General features: G+C 40.4%; 1 protein-coding gene across 1 annotated transcript in view; it reads right to left on the reverse strand.

Moving 5' to 3' along the window:
- TP53BP2 (tumor protein p53 binding protein 2) overlaps positions 1-25,044 on the reverse strand; it is a gene marked incomplete in the record, with an annotated part of 1,836,298 nt that overhangs the window by 627,428 nt on the left and 1,183,826 nt on the right. Inside the window, 1 exon segment of the mRNA XM_044060198.1 lies at positions 14,582-15,014. Coding sequence (XP_043916133.1) covers positions 14,582-15,014 — 433 coding nt within the window.

Consider the following 25,044-nt stretch of genomic DNA (forward strand, 5'->3'; position numbering starts at 1 on the left):
GAGAAGGCCTGGAAGAGACAGGTAAGGACCAATTCTTAGAAGGCCAGTGCCTACTAAATCTGGGAGGTTGTACTTGCAGGAAATCTTTAACAGTTTGCATATATTTAGCTTTTTCCTCCATCTTTTTAAATACTACTTCTGCTTTGTTGCCAAACAGGCAGTCCTGGTTTAAGGGAGCATCTAGTAATTTAGCCTTAACATGATCTAGCAAAGATTGCTACTTAAGCCAAGCATGCCTTCTAAGTACAGACCAATTGACAGCAGCAGGAATGGAGTCCTCTGCATCCGAATCTTCATAGGTAGATAAGAGCAACTCCTAGTCAGAGAAAACAGAAATTTCAGAATCCTGATCAGAATAATCAGAAGGAAAATCAGTAATAGGTCTCTTAGAGGGAGAAGGGTGGCTTCCCCTGATTAGAGTAATAAGGTCTTCAGCCATTCTTATCATTTGTTTTTTTAGGCATATGGGGCCTGAAAATGCGGCCTGAGCATCAGTTTTCTAGGCATAGATCGAGTTTTAGGCCTTGAAGAAGAAGATGGCATCGGTTTAATATGCAAGTCAATAGGCCTGAATACACACTCAGAAGCCGGTGCCTGCACAGCGGCTCCAGACCCATCCAAGGTAGAGACATCCACAGGTTATACAGTCGAAGAAGAATCTCGCGGCATACCGGACTCCGAATGTGTCTCAGTAGAGGCCTGCGAATCTGAAGTAACAGGTATCAGGGGCTGCGAAAGCATCTCACAGAGTACCGGCGAACTGGCGACTAGCTTAGGAGAAGCGTCGTCAGCAACTTTGGACCTATGTGGTCTGTCTTTATCTTTGTGTTTTTTCGGAATGTCGGTAGTCGGGTGGCTTACCGAAACCATTTCTGGATAATTGAACCAAGTACCAAAATATTTAGAAGCGAAAATGAACTGATGACGAATAGTTTGAGGTTTGAATAAGGCACCAAACAGACAACGAATACAAATCTTTATGAGGTATTTGCTTTCCACAAGAAATACAACTGTTAACTTTTACTGACATGAGTTTAGAGCAAGAAAAAGGTTCCCCAATAGGGGTACTTAGCTTAGTTGAAGACTTCAGATCTGAAATTCGAAAATGAAAATTTCAAGAGTAGGCCGACCGGCACTTACGAACTGCTTCTGCTTCGGGCACTGCACGGCAAGAAAGACTGATGTAATGGCATCGGCTGCATGCTTTATATCCCTGACTACCTGACGTCATGGAAGATGAGACAGCAACTGACACAGGACCCAAGACTTTGATAATCAGGCCGACTGAGGGCTACCTGCAAGCATATAACCCCAAATGTAATGACTGCAACAGTGAAACACGAAGAACATCCATGGATGCCTGGGCCAGAATGGAGTCACCAGAATGACCTTGGGGTATTCCTTCTGAATCTTCATAAGTACCCTTGATATTAATGGAAAGGGGGGGAAGCATGCATAGAGCCCTGGAACAGAATCATGGCAGCTAATTGTAAAGACATGAAGCAAAGAGGTCTACTAGAGGAACTCCCAACAGACAGATCAAACCTTGGAAGATAATCTGATCTACTTTCCACTTGTAAGGGTCTGGCCTGGTCCTGCTCAGCTTGCCTGTCATGCAATTTTAATCTGATGGAATGTAAGATGGCTGTAGAGTTGAGACTGTGCTGTGAAGCTATATCCCAAGCTAATATGGCTAATCTGCAAAGGGGATACAACCAGGTTCCCCCTTGCTTGTTGATGTACCACATGATTGTGGTATTGTCTGTAACCAGTTGAAGAGATCCCAGGGACCAAAGATGGTTCAGACAATTGATTACCTTGATCAGGGCAAGCATATCCTTGATATTTATGTGCTTGTGCCTATCTCTTGATTTCCCACACCCCTTGCGCTTTTATCCCTCCTGAAACTGCTTCCCAAGCAAAGTCTGAAGTGTACGGGTGACCAACTGCTTTGAAGAAGGGAGGAGAATTGGGAGACCTGGATTTAAGGATATATGTGGTCTCCACCAAAATATTTCTCTTCTGACAAATTTGAGATTTGAAGTGATAAAGGCTGTTGATGCTGGGACCAAAGAGATTTCAGATACCATTGTATCTTTCTCATGTGAAGTCTTGCCAGTGGTATCAAGAAAATCACAAATGCCATGAGACCCAATATCCTGAGGTATTTCCTTAAAGTGACCAAAGTCAGAGTGGAAAACCACCAGAAAGATTCGGCAAAGTTAAGCAAATCATCTAAATATGTAAAACTGTGGACATTCTCTAGCCTGCATTGAGTTATGACTGAAGCTAGACACCTTGTGACCACTCCTGGTTCACTGGATAGACCAAAGAGTAAGGCAGAGAAAAGATAACATGATCCAGACACAAAGTACAGTTGTGTACCTACCATAAATGTAGATGTTCGAGTGTATTCACTGTTGCAGTCATTACAATTGAGTTATCCTGCTGGCAGGCTACCCCAGTCGGCCTGAATTCAAAGTCTAGGTCTGGCGTTCGTTGCTGTCACCTCCTCCCTGACGTCAGTGTGACAGGGGTATAAAAGATGCAGCAGACGCCATTTTCTTCAGTTTTTCTTGCCACAGATGTCAGGTGCCCCAAAAATGGTAGGCTAAATTATGCCAAAAAGCACGCATGCACATAAAACAACTTTTCCTTCATCTACAAGCAAATACACCACATAGGTTGTATAGGATAGAGAAGTACAGATAAATCCCAGCAAAGAAAGGGGGTATGGAGGGAGGGTAACCTGGACTGCAATACGGAATACACTCGAACATCTACATTTATGGTAGGTACACAACTGTACTATGTTCATCGTGTTTCACTGTTGCAGTCATTACAATTGTGTTGAATCCCAAAGCTAAGTTTGGGAGGCTGGTGCTAAATAGGATTAGGAGAGGCTATCAGGCCCTGCAGAACTGCAGTGGCAAAGCCTACCCTGGATTTGGAGTAGAGAGGTAAGTGACAGTGCTTTGTAAAAGTATGCACTGAACTCCAAGTTGCAGCCTCTCAGATGTCTTTGGTTGGTACTCATCTGAGGAAGGCTGCTAAAGTGGCTGCTGCTCTGGTTGAATGTGGCCTAATGTCCTTAGGCACTGATTTGCCATGATGTGAATAGCAGAAACGAATACAGTGGCCTATCCACTTTGAAATAGTCTGCTTTGAGAGAGGCCTTCCTTATGATGCTGCTGCATATGACACTAGAAGCTGTTCAGTCTTTCTTATAGCTTTGGTTCTGTCCAAGTAGAAGCATAGCTGTCTGTGAATGTTCAAAGAATGCAGAATTCTCTCACCCTTATTCTGTGGGTTTGGATAAAAGGTAGGCAAATGAATTGTTTGGTTAAGGGCCACACTGGAGACTACCTTAGGCATACATGTAGGGTTTGTTCTCAGAGAAACCCTGTCAGTATGGAAAATGATAAAGGGTTCCACAGTCATAAGTGCCTGTAACTGAGACTCACCTAGCGGAGGTTATTGCTAGGAGCAGACCTGTTTTCCAGGATAAGAATTTTATATCGGCTGCAGACGCTGGCTCAAACGGAGGCAGTGTAAGTTTTTCCAAAACATAGTTTAGGTCCATTGCTGGTATTGGTGCTCTCCTAGGGGGTCTTATGCTTTTGGCCCCTCTGAGGTACTGCCTTAGTAATGAATGAGAAAAAATAGGTGGTTCTGTATTGTAATGAGCTGAAATGGCAGAGGCATGAATTTTAAGTGATGAAAAAGAAAGGCCCTTCGCCAGCATCTCAGTTAAGTATTGCAAAATCTGAGGAATATTTCGAACAGTCGTATCAAAACCTTGTGCCTGGTTCCAAGCACAGAATCTCTTCCATTTTTCTGCATAAGATTTCCAGGTGCTAGGCCTCCTGGCCTCCAAAACATCATCCATCACTGCTTTAGAGAGAGGTGTGCCTTGAGAGGCTACATTATCCGCCATGCTGCCAGGTTTAAGGTCTTGAGTTGGCTGTGTAGTATCTGACTGTCTTGTTGAGTCAATAAGTGAAGGATTTGAGGGTAATGTCCAAGGTGGGCATTGAGACAAGCTCTTTAGGATTGGGTACCAGTCCTGGCGGGGCCAGTCTGGGGCAATCAGTATCATAATGGGTTTCTCTTGTCTGACCTTGAGGAGTACCTTGGAGAGAAGAGGCAGATGAGGAAAATCATATACTGTTAGATTTTTCCAGTTGAAAGACAGAGCACCCACTTTCCATGCTAGCTTGTGATAAGTCCTTGTGCAGAATCTTTGCAGTTGGTAATTGTGAGGAGAGGCAAAGAGGTCTATGTCCATGCATCCCCAGGTCCTTGTTATCATGCTGAATACTTGTGGATCCAATTTCCACTCGTGGGGATCCATTAGGTTTCTGCTTAGTTCGTCTGCCAGAGTATCTGTCCTTCCTGGCAGGAATTGTGCTTGCAGATGTACTTGGTAAGTCAATGCTGTATCCCACAAGTTCATGGCTAGCCTGCAGAGGAGGTAGGAATGTGTGCCTCCCTGCTTGTTTATGTTCATAGGTTCATAGGTTGGTACTAGGCTATCAGCCCTAGGGCCTATACAAGCCTAGCCATAACAATTCCCTGGCTATTTCTTCCCACATTATTTACTTTCCTGGACCCCTGTCTAGCAGGGCGACTGACGTGATCCCTGGGGTGAATTTTCTTTCTCCCATCCAATCGTCAAGGTTCCTCTTGAAGAGCTCCAAAGAGGCACTCTGCTTGACATGTATGGGCAATCATGTACCACATGACTGTGGTATTGTCCGTCTTTATTAGCAGTTGTCCTGGATGAAGAAGATCCTTGAAGGCTGTCAGGGCATTCTGAACAGCTAAGCATCTCTTTTTGATTGATATGTAGATGCATTTGACTTGCGGACCATGTGCCCTGAATACATCTTCCTGCCATATGGGCTCCCCAGGCATAATCTGATGCATCTGTTGTCAATGTCTGCCTGGCTGTGGGTAAGGTGAATGGCTGTCCCGTGTTGTGGTGACAGGCTTTTATCCACCATCGAAACTCCTGTTGCAGGCAGGGAATGAAGGTAATTATTGTTTCCAGGCTGTGGCAATGTTGAGTCCAAACACTTTTTAGATACCATTGAAGTTTCCTCATACGCAGTCTTGCATATGGAATAAGCAGAATGTAGGATGCCATGAAACCCAAAGCCTGCAGAATTTACTGGGTCTTTGTTCCCAACATTTTGGAATTAAGTCAGTTGTTTGTGCTTGTCTGGCGTGAGATAAGCCATCTGGGCAGTTGTATTTAAGCTAGTACCCAGGAATATTATCTCTTGAGAGGGTTCGAGTTTTGATTTCTTTTCGTTTACTGTGTACCCTAGACTTGTTAGCAATCTCTTTACAAACGCCAGATGCTGTAGTAGAATGTCCTTGTTCTCCACTTGTATAAGGCAGTCGGCCAAGTAAGGATATATTTGTATTCCTCTTTGTCTGCAAAATGCAATTACTGGTGCCAGGCACTTTGTGAAGACCCTGGGCGCAGTAGATAAGCCAAAGGGCAGTGCAGCGAATTGGTAGTGCATTGAGCCAGTTTTGAATCTGCCGCATCTTCTGCATGTTTGTCTGATTAGGACATGCAGGTATGCCTCTTTTAGATCTAAGGTCACAAGCCAAGTCTTCTTACCCAACATGGGCAGAAGCTGCTGTATCGTCAACATTTTGAATTTTGGAATATCCAGATATGTGTTTAGAATCGATAGGTCCAGTATTGGTCTCCAGGCTTTGTCCTTTCTGGGTACCAAGAACAGTCTTGAATAGAATCCTTGTCCCTGCTCTTGCTCTGGCACTTGTTGAATGGCCCTCATGTCCATGAGGGATGACATTTGTTTTTTTGCCTCTGCCCATTGATTGCATGGCAGGTCTGGCATACCGTTTAGCTTTGGCAGGGTGTGAAAGTCGAACCTGTAGCCTTGTGACACTATTTTCACAAAATTGGCAAATGATCACCCAGGACAAATGGGTTGTGAATAAAGTGCTAGTTTTCCCCCCAAAGGGGCTGCCAAAAGGTAAGTGCTTGGTGCTGGAAGTGGAAAGTCATTGAGACTGTTTCCTGTATGGCTGTGGTTTTTCCTCTCTGCTCTTGGAGGTAGAAGCACCCCATTGTTTAGGCCTGTATGAACCTTGGGGCTGTGATCTGCCTTTGGGGCGTCTGTATCTGCCCCTTTGTGGTCTGACACTGGAAAGGACCAATTCTTTGTAGGCCAGTTCCTGCTAAATCTGGGAGGCTGTACCTGCAAGAAATCCTTGACTGTTTGCATAGATTTAGCTTTGTCCTCCATTTTCTTCAATACCTCTTCTGCTTTAACACCAAACAAAGTATCATGCTGTAAAGGAGCGTCTCATAGTTTTGCTTTAACATGATCAGGCAGATTTTGTTCTTTTAGCCAAGCATGCCTCCTAATGACAGAACCTGTAACAGCGGCCCTGCAGGAGGCCTCAAGAGAATCAAAACCACATTGCAAAGTATGCTTTCCAACTTGTTCAGCTGCATGCAATAAATCCTGCCTGCCTTTGTTGTCTGCATTTGCTGACATTTTCTGTTTTAGCAAAGACATAAGATATTGTTGATACTTAAGCATATGGAATTGGCTATTTAAGGCTCTTACCACCAAGGTAGCTGAGGTATAAATCTTTTTGCCCCATCTGTCTAGGGCCCTAGAATCCCTGTCAGAGGGAATAGAGTTTTTTTGCAGTAGAAGCCTTGACCCCCTTGGGACCCTGAGAGATGGTTTCTGGGTCAGCTGCAGGGTTCTTATATGGAAATTTATGTGAATCAGGAACCCTATAGTATCTGTCTGGTTTAACAGGGGGCTGGTGGTAAAGAGTCTGGAGAAAGACTAGATTCTGAAAATACATCATCTACAATGTCTAAAACAGGCGGGATAGCAAAGGGCCTGTGTTGGGGTAATAAAAGGAAGTCTCGGAGCCTTTTCTTGGATTCTGAGTAATCTTGGCTCTCCCAGTGGAAATGCTCCCTCATAGTATGCAGAGTTTCCCCAAAAGAATAATCCTCAGGAGGAGAGGCTGAAGGTATAGATTCTTCAGCATCAGAATCCTCATAGGAAGGAATAGAGTAATGCTGTTCACAGGAGGAATCAGAGGAAATGGAAACCTGGTCTGAAGATTCATATTCTAACTCTTGCCTAGGCCTCTTATCAAGAGGGAGGTGAGATCCCCTGATCAAAGTAATAAGGTCTTCGGCCATTTTGAGCATCTGTTTTTTAAGCATGGAGGCCTGTCCAGGTGAATGCTGTACTTGTTTCTTTGTCTTTAGAGCTGCTTTAGTCTTTGTCTTTGTAGCTGAAGTAGGTTTCACATATAGCTGTGCAGGCCTGAAAACACCCTCAGAAGCCGATGCCTGCTCAGCGGCTCCGGACCCATCTGAGGGAATAGTTTCCCAGTGTCCAATACCTTGAGTATCCAGAGGCCTAGTCGGCTCCACGTGGGAGTCGGAAGCGGCCTGTGGCTCTGAGGTAGCAGGCGTCAGGGGCTGCGAAAGCACCTCACTGTGAACCGGCGAAAGGCCTAGAAGAAGCCTCGTCGTCTGTTTTGGATCTTGGATGCCTGTCCTTCTCTTTTTCTTTACGTTTTTTATATACTCCATTAGTCGGTTGATCGGACAGCATTATATAGTTAAATCTTCTGCCAAAGTAATGGAATGCAAAATCGGACCGATGCTTAATAGTGCGTTGGTTAAATCTAGCACAAAATCGACAACTAGCAACGTTATGATCAGGGCCTAGGCAAGGAATACAGTAAGAATGAAAATCTTTATGAGGTATTTGCTTCCCACAAGAAATACAGTTATTAACTTTTTCTGACATCGGTCTGGAGCAAAAAAAAAGTTTTCCAATGGGGTAGTTAGCTTTAATTAAGACTTCGGATCTGAATTTCGTATTTGAAAAACTCAGGAGTCGGCCGACCGGCACTTGTGAGCTGCTTTTGCTTCGGGCACGACGTGGCAAGAAAGACTGAAGAAAATGGTGCCGGCTGCACCTTTTATACCCCTGGCACACTGACGTCAGGGAGGAGGCAACAGCAACCGACGCCGGACCTAGACTTTGGAATTCAGGCCAACTGAGGGTAGCCTGCCAGCAGGATAACCCAATTGTAATGACTGCAACAGTGAAACACGATGAACATCCATATGAAATGTCTGAAGTCCGGATGAATAAGGATGTGATAAGGATCTTTTAAGGCTACTGTGAGACCAGGAAACTTGAAAGAAGGGATATCAGGTTGTGAAGTGACATCATTTGGAATTTGGGGAGTGTTACAAATAGGTTTAGGAAAGAAAGATCTCCAACTGGCCTCCAACCATGTTCTTTTCTTTCTTTCTTTGGCACTAGGAACATTCTTGAATAAAAACCCCCTCCCCACCTGGGAAGGAGGGACTGGTTCATTCACTCCTTGGGACAACCTGCGATGAGGAATAAGTGGAAACAGGAGTCTAATCTGAAGGCTGAGGACTGATCCCTTAGAAAACAGGAATTCCACCCGCTGCCATCTGTAACCTGAGGAATTACATTTAGAATCCACTTGTCTGAAACAATCTGCTGCCAAAGAGAAAATGGAGATTTAGGCTTCCTGGAAGAAAAAAGGGTCCAAGGGTGGAGGAGGATTAAAAGATCTCTTGAACAGTCATTCAGACTTGTTGGACTGTCCTTGGTTTTGGGAAGTTTGAGACTTCTTTTTAGGACCCCTTGCCATTTCTTCTTAAAGGTCTGTTTATCTGAATTTTGCCAAAACAGACTGAGGAGATAAAAAAATCACTTGGACAACTAGGAAAATGAGGGCAGAAAAATCTTACAGATTCCCTGGATCAGCTTGCCCCTTTCATCACATATTTTTATCAGCTCTGAAACACAGGGGTCAAATACTAAATCTCTATCCAAGGGAGAATTTAAAATCTAATTTTTATCATCATCTAGGCAGTACTAAGAACACAGCCATGCAAACCTCCTCAAAAGAGTACTAGTAGTCATAGCCTTGGAAAAAGTATCAGCCAAGTCATACACACGATGTAAACAAAGAGTAGTGACCTGTGCAACAAAAGAAAATTACTTGAAGCAGATTTTTCCACACAAGAATAAACTGCAGATAAAACATTCCCCATACTTTCATAATTTGTCAGAACAAACTAACTAATAAGCCCGATGATTCGTAATTCTGAAAATCAAAGGTGTCGAAGCACATTTTTCCCATACCTAACAATAATTTTCCCATCCTTATCAGAAAGAGTAGGACTGGAATTAACTAAGTGCTTAGCACAAATGGAATGAACTAAATCTATAGCTCCTGAGTCAGGTTTGGGAATAGTGTTTAAAAATCTAAAAGTCTGAGGAGCTTACACATCCTATCTGCCTTTTTATGGGCAGATGGCTGACTATCAGAAAAACTGTAGGCAGTAACATACACATCCTCTAAAGCAGACAGAACAGGGGAAATGGGTGTAGGTTCTGTAGAATCCTTCTGTAATAACTCATAGTATTTCCTGAGGGACTGAGAAACCTCCCCACTGAAAACAGTGGCACATTCCAGCAATAGTCTCAGAGAAAGAAAAACTCCCACAGGGAGAACCAGAAACTACGGGAAAAAAAAACTGTAACCATCCCTGCATCCCTCTGTTCAGATCCAGAATCTTGAAGTTGTTCATGAAAACAGGAACCCCCTTTCTTTTTGCAGAAACTAATTTACAACAACGATCAATAGCCCCTGAGCCAGACCCAGTAAAATACTCCTATTCAAGGAAATTTGAGAAGGAATAGAAACAGGTTTGGTTTTCTATTTCTTTTTGACAGGAAAATGGTGCCAACCATGTGACTAACGGCAGCAGCTGCTTTCCCTGGGATGAGCGCAGCATTTTGACAAGAAAAACTTCCCTGGTCGTTCTCTCAGAACTGATGACATTAGCTCTCTCTTGCCCACTGAGAGGACCCCAACAACTAGAGGATGTGGTTAACGCCCAGGCCGTAGTGGCTGTAGGTGCTATACCAGAGGGATCCAGGGTAAAAGATGAGTAGTCTGAGGTACAACAAATGGCCACAGCAGAGTCACCCACCTGTGGCTGAGGCAAACTGCTAGCCTGCTGTGGTGGCAAAGGCTGTTTGCTTAACTTTTTTTTTTTTTTTTTGTGACTGGAAGAAGGACCAACAGACTTTTCCATCATCAAGCTCAAAACAGTGCCTCTTTCTCAAGGAAAACAAACAGCAAATCCTGGTAAAAACTAAAAATCTTTAAGTGTCACTTTTTTTCATAGGCAAACACTAACAATCAATCACTTTAAATATTTGCCAGCTCTACAAAGTAAAATAAAACATTTTTTCTCTAGAGGAAATTGTGTTTAAGTTACTTTACACTACTATAAAGTGACAGAAAAAATGGTTGCTCTACTTTTTAAAAGTACATTACAGTACTGAGGCAGTCCATTAAAGCACAACACTCCTGAACAGGAAAGTAATAAATCAACAAATACTCCTAACATTAAAATAACTTACCTGAAGAGGAAATAATACCCAAAATTTAAAAAAAATGTAAGTTTCTCCCCCCAGAGGGAACTTATCTGCTCAGCAAACGAAAGCATAAACTGAATATCAATCCTCAAAAGCCTCTCAGAGGAACATATTATTCGACGGCAGTAAAGCTCTGAAGGGCTTCAATTCCAAACTTGTCTTTCATTCAGCTCAGCTGAAGCTACTTGACAGTTAGGGTGTGTGAAAGATGCCCTGAAGCTTTGGAAGGTGGTCACTGTGGCAGCATATAACCCATATGGCTAAGGCTACTGCAACAGTTAACAATATGATGAACACAATCTATTTGAAGTCAGAAAACTGACAATACTTCAGCATAAAAAAATGAGTATGGCATGTAGCTGCTTCTCTTGTATGGCTGCACTTCATCACACCACTGCAAAATCTGGCTGAAGGACTAATGTCTGTATTTGGATTTTTCTAAATCATAATACAATTTTTGCTGCAATCCAGCCTGAACATTCTATTTTTCCAGAAAATGAATGAGGTATTCTGTTAAACTGATACACTTCATTGAATAAACAGAAACTGGGAACAAAGAAATTCAGCTCTACCTGCACTCACATGGTGAAAGGTAACCTGTACACAAAGAGTACATACCATGCAGGAGCACTCAGTACAGAATGACAACGGCTGTCGCTGCCATGATTAACTTTCCTGTAATGTGGGAAGGTTGTGATGTGACAAACACTAATGCTCCTTAATTATGAGAGATTTTCTATAGCAGCTAGAAGATGCAAAATGGACATTTTCACAAAATCAAAGCCTGCTGACAATGGTTAGTCTACAAACTGCATAAGGACTTCAAGTTTACTGCCAGGAGTCATTACCTTTTGGCAGTTAACAAGAAAAGTAACAGGTGAGCAACACGCAATTAAAGTACCTTCATAATCATCTACAGACGAAGTCAAGAAAACAATGAAGAATCAGTAGACTGCACAGAAGAGAAGAAGAAAAGGACCATGCACCTCTACACTTAACATAATATAACAATTACTTGATAATACAGGGTTACTGCCACGAGGAACAGTCCATACTGAAATGTTTAGATGTTTCAATACATCTACCTATCATTGCATTTACATCTATATTACTATTGAAAAGTCAGGTAAAAAAAGGAAGAAAAAAAACAACTAAAACAGTGTTTTGCAAGGGATCAAGCTCCACTGTACCTCCATACCCCCACTATTATAATATACTACCTCTAAGATCACACAACAGGGGGGAAAACCAGAAAATTCTCATAGCCCACTGTATGTGATCTCATAAAGACCATGCACATTACACTACTCGATATAATAAGCATCAATGTAGTGCTAAATCTACAAAATTTTACCATTTACATTTAAACCAAAGGAACAGAAGCCAAGAACACATGCCGAATAATCTGTTGCAGTGCTATCTGGGAGGGGGGGGGGGTCTGCTGATTGACACTTGCAGCACACCTCTGATGACAGTCTGCAAAAAATACAATCAAAATCAAACCTTAAAAAAAGGAATAACGCAGATATGTGACAGCTACTCTCTAGTTTTCAGATTGGCAGATTAAAACGATGCAACTGTTAGATTAATCTTTTCAAGGTTTAGATGTTGAACTTAAGTAGACTCAGAAAATGAAGGAAATAAGTGGAGGAAAATCAGATCGGACAGCAAGAGAACAACTGAGAAAGTTGTCTGATCCTGCAAGGGATTCTATATGAAGCAGAAAAAGAAACAAGTAATGGAAGACACTAATCTATTCTAGCATAAGGAAAAATAACTTGCTTTGACAAAAGTTTCAAAACCGGTATCAACCAAGAGCAGCTCATTGTACTGCCCTGCTGGCTGCAGCCCCTTTTGCTAATGGAAAATAATTTGTTTCTTACATTTTTTTCTTAATAGTTCACGTGGCCTGTTCTGTATTCTTAGTTCCCTTTTACTGTACCTTTCGATGATGAAACCAACATTTTGCCAAAATCTGATATCTTGGTCATTTGTTTATATGAAGGCTTGGGTTTTCTTACAATACATTGTTGGTAATGCTGTCAGCGAGCACTGTGGGTTGAGGAGGAAGGTGTAAAACATTTGTATTTGTGTAGTTATAAACACAGGAATATGATGGTAGAATGCTCACTGCTTTACTTAAGATATCAAGTTGCTATTTTGTAACATCAAATGATCCATATATAGGAGTGGTCAATTACATAAGTCTTAAGGGATTATTTTAATAACTCTTGTAGTTTAACCTGTATGATTCTGGTCCCATCTCTTAAGACTGAAAAGTATATTAAATACCTAGGGATGTTTTTTTTTGTCACCCAAGTTTTCACATGAACAAATGATGAAAATATCAAAAATTGGCAGACTGTTTATCATTCAAAGATGCATTAAAAACAGTTCGGATTTCATGTTTCTGTACTTTTGTGTCACTTATCAAAGGTAACAGCTCTAAAGAGATGTTAAAAAGATACTGAGAGCAACAGGGTGTCAATGTCTAGTTGCATTAAGAACCTGTACTATTTTGGTAAAGCCTAGGAGACATCTCAAGGAGTAGAACATTTCAAACAGAAAAAGGTATTTACATAGCTTTAGCTACAACTACTGTGACAACTACCACTTTAGTGCTTGGTGGAGGACTCCTTAATGGCTATGTCAGATGACAAAGTGTTGTCCTGAGTTTATGTCATGGGAACAATGCATGAATGTAAATGAGGGATCAAGTCACACAGATAAAACTATGTCTAGCAGTCAGAATAGCAGTGGATATATTCATCTTTAGGTTAATTTATAAGACAGAACTGTAGCTCATTACAGTGAAAATATACTACATTTTTATATCAATTTTTACACTAATAAATAAAATATGAAAAATATTTTCCCTACAATACCTGGCATCTGAAACCTAATGCAACCTTTTTCATAAAGTATTCTTAGAAATTGTTTTTATGTCGGAAGTCCTCAGTCATCCTAAGAGACATGATCCACACTTCTGATATGTTTTTATGTATTTACATTTGTTAATTTTTTGCACTGACTTACTCAGTTGGAGTACATGACTGCACACTACAGCTACACCTCCTACCCTACCTCCCTCTGTGATCCACCTCCATGTTAGCTTCTTGAATGCCTGTTGCTTTACACTGCAAAACCCAATTCTCCACAACCCATTTGTGAAGAACTTTCTAATGATGAAGCTAAACCTGGACCTTTTCAAATTATAATTATGTTCTATCCTTCCTACCATATAATTTGGTCCCTACTCTACTCTCTTGCAGTTCCAAAAGATATATCTTTACTAACTCTTATAAAGCACCTCCACTTTCCCTCTGTATTTCCAAGAAAGGAAAAAGGGTCTATATTATATGCTCGAAGAGACTTTTCTTTGAATATATAATCAACATCTAAAGAGCAAACGCTCTAAAACACGAACGACCACGTCTGCAAATTTTTTCCTCGGGGAAAAAAATTCAGTTGGCTGTTATTGGGAATTGCCCTTTTTCCCAACGTACAGCGATCTCGGAGTTGGTATATTTAGTTGGGGGTGGGGGGCAAAGCCCCCCGCTTGATTAGGGTTCTGAAGTTTGTGTTTTTTTGTGTACAGCCCCATTAATTTTTTCCCAAGGCAATAATTGGAGGACATGGCCATTCGCGCTTTAGAGGGTTCGCCCTTTAGGTGTTGATGATTATATGTTCGAAGAAAATTCTCTTCGAGCATATAATATAGACCCAAAAAAAAAACACAAACAAAAGTTACAGTCTGAAATGGGTGGATTCTGGACAAATGAAGACCATATAGTCATAACCAGTAATGGAAAGATCAAGGAGATGATTCAGCTAAACCAAAAGACATTTGTGAAAAAAAACAGCCATAAAACAGTCAAAGTATATGTGAAAAGTGAAGTGCTGAAATTTAACACTACTTCCAGCATACTCACACGGATTCAACTAAGGAATGACTGCTTCTTTTAGATAAACCGCATTTCATGTACCAAAGATGCCTATGCTAGGTGTGGTGATACTTCTATTGCACACAAGGTTACTACTAAAAACAATTCATTTACCTGTTGGTAGTGGCGAATTTCGTGCCGGTCCCCTGGTTAAGGCACTTTGCACAGCTTGCTGAAAATTCTTCCCTGGAGTCTGCTGCTGTGTGTAAACTGAGTAAATAGAACTAGCTGCAACAATCAGAGGCTTTCGATAGGACTGGGATGGAACCTCTTTTGCAGGCTGAGGTGTGAAAGGTCGTACTGTGGCAGCAGGTGGAGTTTCTTGTTTGGAAGGTGCTGAAGAGTTTGCATTTGACCCTACTACAGCAGGAGTTACACTGACTCTATGCTGAGAGCTGCTCTGAGACTGTTGCTGGGTTGCTGGCTTTAGTTTACTACCCGCAGCTGATGATGACTTCTGAGGGCTTGCATCTGGTCCAAAGTAAGACAAGTTAACTTGCTTAGGTTTGGTAGGAACAGGTGGTGGAACTTTCACCTTTTGTGTACTCTAAAATAAACAAATAGAGAAACATACTTTGTTTCTTAAAAAGTAAATACTCCACACTTTGTTTCTTCATTCTGTTAACATGTTTCAGAACTAATTTTCTCAAAATGCAACAAAAGTCTCATATACCTCAAAATTCAAGAATCTGCATGAAAGATTCTAAATTACTATCTCAAAAATACACTAAGCTCCAAACATGCTTGCCAGGGCAAATTACTAGATTACATTTATGGTGCAATCATCACAAGAGCTGCAAAAGCTAAATAATTTAAGGGCAGATATAGGGAAAAGGTGATGTTCTCTTATGGAAGGAAAGACATTACTCTGCAGTTCTACAAGCAGAATGATCACAAGTGGCAGTATTTGAAACAGCTTATTTTCAAAGAGCTAGAGCTGTGTGTGTAGTCAACAAGAAGACCCAAGCTGAAATACAATTACAAAATAATATGCAGTACTCAATTTATATCAAAATGACACAAGCAAATGGACTTCATAACAGTCAGTCAACAAGGCCACCCAAGCTGAAATACAATTACAAAATAATATGCAGCACTCAATTTATATCAAAATGACACAAGCAAACGGACTTCGTAACAATCAGTTATAACAGTTCTATTGAAAACGGGTGCATAGAGAAAAAAGTGCATTCACTAAAAATACAATCCAGTGGTTAAAGTTGTTGTCTTTTTGGCTTTTCCCATTTAGGGGTCGCCACAGCGGAACTCTGGTGTGCTAATGATTGGCAGTCGATTTTTATGGTGCCGAGTTGCCAGCCCGATGCCCAACCTTCAGCGAAGGTACGCCCTTTCACGCATGTCTTTCGGAGGCCACTCGACCGCGGGGAGGACATGCATGACTGTAAAGTCTACAATCTATATGCTACTACTCTATAATGTCTCTTTTGTTAAGTTTTTCTTCTGTCTGTAAACTTATGGAGTTTTTCTTCCATGGACTACGCTGAAAACGGACACTTGTTATCCAGTCAGACAATCCTGGCAAACAAATGTTAAATAAAATAATAATAATTCACTGACTCTATCTTACTTGTCCTGATCTTTAATTGTGAACTGCATCTTTCTTTACTTTTGAATTATCCTGTGTTTAGTTTCTTCCCACATCTCCATTGCAGCTACTTATAAAGCCATCCTCATATGTACTTCATGCCCCAGAGGTACAGGATTTGCTGCACTAATTCATTAATGGGCACATACTTTACATTTTGGCTTTTGCTTTAGATACATTTATTTTACAACCTGAAAACATTTAGAACTGTCCGAGTATTCTTAACACAGAGTTATTTTGTTCTGAATTTGTTAGGTATATTATTATGTATCCACAAACTATGATATTATTTAACATCTTTCCTTCCACTTGTAACCTAGGATGTTTGCATCTCATATTCTTATTGTTAGTGCCTCTTTGTATATTGCAAACTGTAGTGAGGACACAGAACATCTCTACCTTGATCCTCTAGGCAAATTCATTTTAAATGGACAAAATCTAACCCCCTCCCCCTTTTTTATTGTTGCTTCTGATCCTGTAGTATTAATTCAGTTCTTTTGATAAGAAACTCACATTTGCCCGATACCCTACACATAAATTCCCAACTTACCCTGTCAAATGCTTTCTCTGCATTCATGCTTTCCAATAATATTGTTTTTGTTCTCCATTGGGTCTTTCTGAATCATCAGAGTTCTCTTTTATGTTGTCACACGGTTGCTTTCCCTTTACAAATCACATCGATCTAAGTCTATTGAATTTGGCATCATTCTTTTTTTTTTGTTTATCCAGTGGTTAAAGTGCTAAATGATAAAGAAGCAACACACATAGGACATGGGGTAGCTCATGGTTCTGTCTGTTAGGCTGCAATCTCTTCTAATTAAAAAAAAAAGGTAAGACAGAAAGTCATCTATTACTTTTAAATTAAAAATAAATGTTGTCTTCTTGATTTTCTTTTTTGTTTCTTGTACTTGGAACTACGCACATGTGTGGAGTTCCAAGGAAATTCAAGACAGACAGAGACATGCATACAGATTTACCCCCCTACTTACACAGTTGGGTCATGTTGCTTTTCAAAACAGCCTGACAGTGTCAGTGGCACAACAGGTAGCACACTAGCCGTTGGTTCTACTACTACACAAGTTAGATTGATTGCTGAGACTGTACTGCAGCACAAGGGAGAGTGCTGCACTCTTGAGTGTGTCTTTTGGATGAGAGATTAAACTAAGGCTCCATTTGCCTGAGTTGGTAGTAGCTCAGGTGGACATACAAGATCCCACGGCAACTACTGAAAAGAGTAAGGAAGTTCCCCGATGTCCTGGCCAAATTTTATCTGCTAGTATAATTGCCACCTTGGATCTCCCCTGAAAAGAAGCTACTGGCCTTGTGGGACTAACAGAGTCAACAAAGGATGAATAAAAATAAAGTAAAATAAATTACACTTAGTTTACAAATCCACAAGCAGAATAAGGCTATTATACCATATTACACCTCTTCACTCAAGTTGAGGATGTCAGAAATATCTCTCAACAAACATTTCATCAGATTGCTGTAAGAAACAATAAGAAGCCCTTCCTAATGGCTCCTGCTACCTCAACTGACAGAGAGAGCCTGAGAATGAACGTGAAAGTGAACGGAGGATTGAGGAGGAGTTACTATACTGCTGCAGAAGCATGAACAAGGGAGCATTTTTTTTTGTAAAGTATAGTATTAACAGCCCTCACGAAAAACTTGCAAATTAAAAACTTGCTGTAGTAACCACCTTTGAAATACACAAAGGCACCATCTGTCCCTGATTTTGGTTCTTTATCCACCATTATTTAGCTTTCTCCATGAATACTTACTAAGATAAGATGGTGGCATTACTGGGATGTGGAGGTGCAATGGGATACACACTAAAATTCTGACAGCAGTGAGCGAAGATCATCATTCATCGTTTGGGTACTTATTCATTCATTTGATTGCAATCAAACATCTGTGTACAGTCAGTCATACAAGGGTCTGTAACTGATGAGGTTAAAATAAAGTACTGTGCTGTTTCTGATTCTATAGCATCTGGATAAAGAGTTGCAAGCTTTTTAAGCCTCAGCTTAGTAATTCTAGTAAACATATGCATTGTTTTTGCCTTTTAAGTGATCTGACTTTTGAAATTGAATCCTGGTTTTCCTTTTGTGAGAGAAATACAGAACCAGGTTCAGTTGCATACGTTCTGATTGCTTTCAGGATGGAGTAGGGTTTCAGTTATTTATTTTTTTGCCTAATGCCAAGTAAGTCTTCAACTTCTGCTTGTGCCAGTATAAGGCTATCCAAACGGCAGAAAAATATCCCCACCCTCTCTCACTCTTGCATTCTTAAACTCTTTCTCTCTTGCTGTCTGCCCCAAATGTTAATTTGTCCATAAAACTCCTTCCCTTTCCTTCCTTGTTGTCATTAATTACAAAAATGTCTTGTGAAATCACTTGTTTTCAGCTACTTAAAACACTTTACCCTCTCATTGTTTTCCATAAGAAACTGGAGCCATGGATCTACACCTTTCAGTTTTTGTAGCCAGCTTGGTTAAAATGGAAATCCTGAGATAATGTAGCAATTACCTCATGTTTACAGTCAGCTAGTACTTAAAAAACTGACAATGTGTGTGAGAGATGTAATTATATAGTGTTAATGGAGACAAAGCTCTCACACACAGCCACTACAAATAATAAGCAGTTTAAGTACCACAAAATACCTCACCAAACCAATCACATGCAGCTCAGACCAAACATAAATTTCTATGTATGCTGAGGCTCTAAAAAGAAACCTACCTAACCACACAGGCCTCAACTTAAGTAGTCATTATTCTGCTTTTGTACAGGAAATGTACATTTGCGTGAAGTCATCTGGAATACTTTACTTTTCCTGTTTTTGACACCGTCAAACATCTGAAGTGTCCACAGTCAAACTGGCTGTAACTGATGGGTATGGAGCTGTCTATGATGAAAATGATGGTGTGGGTGCGTGTCGGGGGGGGGGGTGCACTGTATCTAAAAGTAGCGAGTTGGCCAACTTTCCCACTTTTCAGAGTCAAACATCAGCTCCATATTCAATAACTGGCTGGCTGTGTCAGTCTGGATAGGATACATGTGTTAGGAACTGATCACTTACATATGTGGCATGGAAAGTAGTGCTGCCCTCTAATAGCGCTTGGTTTTCTGATCAAATTTTGGCTGTGGCTCCTCTGTGGAGTCTGCATGTACTCTCCTCTCTCTAACCATGTGTTCTGGTTTCTTCTCCCAGACTTTCAGCTGTTCATTACAGGTCTCTAGACATTTGTGCTTTAATTTATTTATTGACATTTGAATACTGGGAAAGTCCGACTGGGTAGAAGCCCATTTTCAGTGAAGGTCCAGGGAGAAAAGCTCCAAATTATTACAAACATTTTGGGAACAATTTTACAATCTTCAAAAATAAAACAAAAACATCTGCAGTTTAAATAATTACAACAAACACAAAGTATATGACAATCATTTAATATTTAGAAAAATTTAGACAATCTGTACAGAAATTAAAGGTAAATTAGTCTAATACAAATAGGAAATGCAATATGAAGTGGGGGAACAGGATTATGGTATATTTAGAGAGAAAGTCAGTGAACAGAATCACACAACAGTAAGGAAGTAAATGAAAAAGGGAGAGTAAGAAGGTATAAGGAATGAAAAAGTACTTGTTCACATTTAGGGATATAGTTTATCCTGTTTTTGAGCAAGAACAGAGCCAGATTTTACATAGGAAGTTTTTCAGAGTGGGAGTGCCATAAAGAGTTTTGAGGACGTAAGTAGTGGCAAGTCTAGTTTTAGTTGCATCGGTGAGAAAGTTTTTGGTTCTGTAAAGCATCCCTAGTTTTTGATGAGTTTTTCTTATGCAATTATGTATATGCAGGTCATATGTAAGATTATCACTCCAGTATCACCCCTAATAGTTTGCTATGAGAAGTGACTTCAATGGTTGTATTACCAAGACAGAGAGGAGTTTAAATTTTGTTTTTTCATGCCAGAGGAATTTGGGGAAAAAAGTAGTAGTTTGGTCTTTTTTTGGGTTGAGCATGAGATGCAATTTACAAAGCCATGTTTCAGTGGCTGTTACAGCTTCCTGAGTATTTTTTTGGAGGTGTACCATGATGTCAGAGGTGCAAATGAGAGTGAAATCATCTGTGTACTGTATTAGGGTGGCCTGTTGTGTGAAAATATAGACGGTATTGGTGAAAATGTTAAAGAGGCTAGAACCTTGTAGTATACTGGTGGTGACTGGGAGGTAAGGAGAGAGTGTGGAATGCCATTTTACTGACTGATACCTACTGGACAGATAGCTTTTGAATCACAGAAGGGTTGGTTGAGAGAGACATTGTGAGAACATTTGAAGTAGAGGTTTGCTGTGACAAACTGTGTCGAAGAGTCTAGAAATAAGGAAGAGACTAGTTTGCCATTTTCTCTAGCTTTACTGACAGTGTCTATACAGGTTAGAAGGGCAGTGCTAGTCCTATGGGAAGGACAGAAGCCATGTTGTTTAGGGGACCGGAATTGCTCCTGCAGGAGACAGTCTAGCAATTGTTTCTGAATACATTTTTCAAGTATTCTGGTGAGGGGAGATAAGACTGCTACAGGTGTAAAGTTATTAATGTCTGTTGAATTTCCTCCTTTGTGTAGAGGGATGATGTGTGACTTTTTCCAGACAGAGGGAATATGCAACTCTTATACTGACCTAGGACTGAGACAGGACAGGCAATGTTATTGGCTGCTATTTTTAGGTACTCGCTTGGAAGGTCATCAGCTGAAAAAGAGCACAGTTTAAATTTAACAGTAGTTTTATATAGGATGTGGGCACAGGTTTGAAGGTGAACGTGGATGTGGTGATCAGTGGTTGTTGGGATTAGATGTTGAAGAATTCTTGGTTAAAGATAATGTACTATCTATGAAAAAAGAGTTGAACTGTATTGTGGTTTCGAGTGGTGAGTTTTCGGGAGAGGGGTTTGGGTTGAAATTTTGGCCAGGATGTAAGATTTCTTTAATGGATGTCCAAAATTTTTTAAGGCTGTGTTTAATATTATTCTTAAAGTTATTATAGTATATATATTTTTGTCTTCATTTATTTGCTTTTAGTATGATTGCAAAGCATTGTGAAGTTTTCAAGACACTGAGGTATTTTAAATTTTTGCCGTTCTTTCCATACTTTTTCTCTATCCTACATTAGCATTCTACCTTTTTTGGACAGCCAAATTACATTATTTGTTTTCAGTCTCTTCGTTCTAGGAGGTGCAAGGCTATTTAGGATATTTAGAAAAGTTGTATTGACTTGAAGTACAGCATCTTCTATAAGGGGAAGATTTTTAGGAAGTTCCAGTTAATAGAGGATAGTGCAGTAATGAACACATTTCTGGGTTAAACTTGGAAAGGTTATGTGTTGCTTTATAAATATGCTTGTTTAACTGGATGTGTGAAATATCTACTTGTACATATTGTGTGATGGAGTACTTGCTAGGGTCTAATACTACAATCCAGTCTAATAGCCCCACACATTTGATGTCTTGCTATAATGTGTGGGGCTATTAATTAGTTGTGTGAAACCACAAATGTTCATGCTAGATGTAGGGGAGTAAGAGTTTATGTCCAACCAACTGACACATCTCCTAATAATATTTTTTCTTGTGAAAATGTTATGGATATCCAATGTAGGACATCTTCCAGTATAGCTATATTATTGCCAGGAGTGATATAAAGGACATTAATACATACTTGTTTATTTTGAAGAAAGCAATAATAACCTCTGCTTTCTGTATTAATAATAACCTCTGCTGGGTGGCCACGGTGGTGCAGCAGTTAGCGTTGCCGCCTCACAGCAAGAAGTTCTCTGGTTCGATCCTCGGCTGGGGTGCCTTCTGTGCTGAGTCTACATGTCCTCCCCGTGGTCGCATGGGTTTCCTCCAGGTACTCCGGTTACCTCCCACATCCCAAAGATATACCGTAGGTGGACTGGACACTCTAAATTGGCCCTAGCCATGCATGCGTGTGTGCGTGCTTTCTGTGGAAGGTTGGGCACTGGGCTGGCAACTTGACACCATAAAAACTCCACTACCAATCATGAGCGGACAGGTGATCCGCTGTTGCGACCTCTAACTGGGAAAAGCCGAAAGAAGAACCACCACTGCTAAACTGAATTTTAGTACTGGTTTGCTGTAAGGGGAAACGTGGTACGTAATGGGAAATATTAAAGCAATACCACTGCCTTTCTTCACATCCGCGGTGGTGCAGCGGTAGCGTTGTTGCCTCACAGCAAGAGGTTCTTTCGTTCGATTCTCAGCTAGTGTGAGGGGAGTGCCTTCTGTGTGGTGTCTGCATGTCCTCCCCGTGGGTCGAATGGCGTTCCGAAAGACATGCGTGAATGGGCGTGCCTTCGTCGAAGGTTGGGCATCGAGCTGGCAACTCGGCACCGTGAAAATCTACTACCAATCATTAGCGGACCGGAGTTCCGCTGTGGCGACCCCTAACCGGGAAAAGCTGAAAGACAACAACTGCCTTTCTTCCTTACACAGTCATTATGAATGATATTATAGCCAGGAGGATGTTTTACTTCACCTCACTAACACACAGGGGTAAGCAGAAGGAAACTATCACACAATATTACCACATATGTTATCCTTGGAACCATTTTTGTTCGCAGCTTTCAGAGAAACTATTATTTTGTTAGCTCTAAATATTGATTTAGCGCAGCTTCTTCTTCCTTGAAAGAAAAAAGGCTGAATTTCTTTCCTTACTCTCAATTTTTTGTTCCAGTCACTACTGGAGCAACCAAGATGCATCAGATGCATCTCTAGAATGGGAGCCTAACAGGAGCCTAACACCCCCCAGATATAGAGGTTACTTGGTTACTTGCTTCTAACTCATTACAGTGAGAGTTTGGTGAGTGTATTGGTGTTAAAGGAGATTGAAACTAAAATAAGATAAAAAAAAAGAAACACTAAACAACAACAGTAAATAATACATCTGATCTGTGTGGTGGAGGCCAGGAAGAGAGGTAAACGGGCCAGATGGAGATGGGGGGGGAGTCAGGGGACCAGTGAGCAAGAAGACATTTCCTTCCTTGTCTTATGGCTCCACTTCACTTAAGGCTGGCCTTGTTGACTACAGTCAGACATAAGAGGTGTATACAGTCAATAAAGTAGATATACTGAATGGATACTGAGACAGTCTGTGGATGAAAAGTGAATGATCCCATTTGCTACTTGAAGTTACTATCTGACACTGCAATGCACATTTAGAAAAAAAAGTTGGATTCTCATTACCTGCATACCATGCAATTCAAAATTATTTATGTAAACTTTACCAAAGCACAAAACATCAAATTAACCTTCACAGAAAATAACCAAATAGATCATAAAAACATGAAAGCAAAAGCAAGTTCATTGAAAAAATGCTGTCAAAATAAAGAAATCACATCCAAAAGTATTCAATAAAGAAAACACCCCCACGACATTCTAACAAAATGGAAAAAAATACAAAATGTTGTTGAAAGATGTGATTCCCAAAGTCCCACAAAAAAGAACCACCCCATACAACTTTCTTATAGCAAACACTAGTGAAGACTTACTGGCATCTCCTCTCTTGACACCTCCCATATTCCACTGGATATATAAAGCACAGCAAAAGGGTCACTGCACTTAAACTGACAAAAGTAGCAGTCCATGACAAACCGAGAGGCAAGAATAATGACTGATACAGAAATGTTTCTCAAATATGTATTACAAATTAAGTGCTCAGATAATTATTGCTTTACTTTGAAAGGGCACCATTCTATTCTCCAAGGCAGTTAATCTCATTTCTGAATTGCACCCTCCCCCCATATCATCAGTATTGCTCAATTTCATTTCCTTTTTTCCTGCCACATATTATGAAAGCCTCGCCAATTTTTCCTACTTATTGCTTGCCCTGTTTCAAAAAGGAGTCTGTTTCAACCTACACAACAAAGGGCAAACTATACTCATTCTGTAGTTTCTGCTTACAACCACTTAACTGCTGGGCATTTTCAACAGGTCTGCCCCCAGAGTACTGGATGTTTTTGATTACTGATCTTTGGATATGAATGCTTCCATCTCCAAAACAGTTCCAACGTTTTTTTCAAGAAACATTTCAGAGAATGCTATGGGAATAATAACCTACAAATCATCCTTTAACTGGGCTACTAACCTCAATAGCAAGAGAGCAGCTGCATCTTGAATTTAAATAAAAAAATAAAAGGAATAAAAAGTTTACTCTGATCAGAAGTGAAAGAAGTAATTTTGCTTTTAACTGAATGGTATACAGATCCTGCAAATTTCAAAAGGCTACTTTGACTTGAATTTGACCCAAGTTCAAAATGACATAGCTCTACTGCTTCAAGAAATTTTAAAGAAAATTTCAGAACAAGACCCTAGGACACTCCGTTTTTTACTACATGCTGTTTAATCCAGAAAAGAAGGCATCAGAATCTCAAACAGTATATGCCTCTCAAAACAAGTAAAATATGGTACATTACCATAACATGGAAATGATAAAAACTATCACTTTTGTAGGAAGAGTATTAGTTTCTCTCTGCTTTCATAAAAATACTCCAGTGAAATGATTTGTACACTGTGTTTACACATTTACACATTTTTTCAGTGTGGTAAAGTACATGTTTCTTGGGAACCAGTTATAATGGACTACTTTGGTATCTAGGTGCAGAGGACCATATGAAACACTACAGCAAATTTCTCAGACTACTACTACACCATGACCTGCAGCTATAGAATGTACATAGCTGAAGGTTACAGGTATAAAGATACACAACTTTATCTTCTTAATATACTTTACTGCTTACAGTTCTTAATTGGGGGTCATGATTTGAATGATAAAAAGCTTCATGATTCAGGAGAAATAAGTATTACTTGCGATGTAATGGAAGTACATTACAGGCAGATTGCCTGATGAGTTAACAACAGGATAACACAAGGGTATTTGAGCAGATCTGGGAAAAACGATAAAAAGCA

Source organism: Protopterus annectens, chromosome 1.part2, assembly GCF_019279795.1.
Source record: "Protopterus annectens isolate FY-2018-M chromosome 1.part2, PAN1.0, whole genome shotgun sequence".
NCBI lineage: Eukaryota > Metazoa > Chordata > Ceratodontiformes > Protopteridae > Protopterus > Protopterus annectens.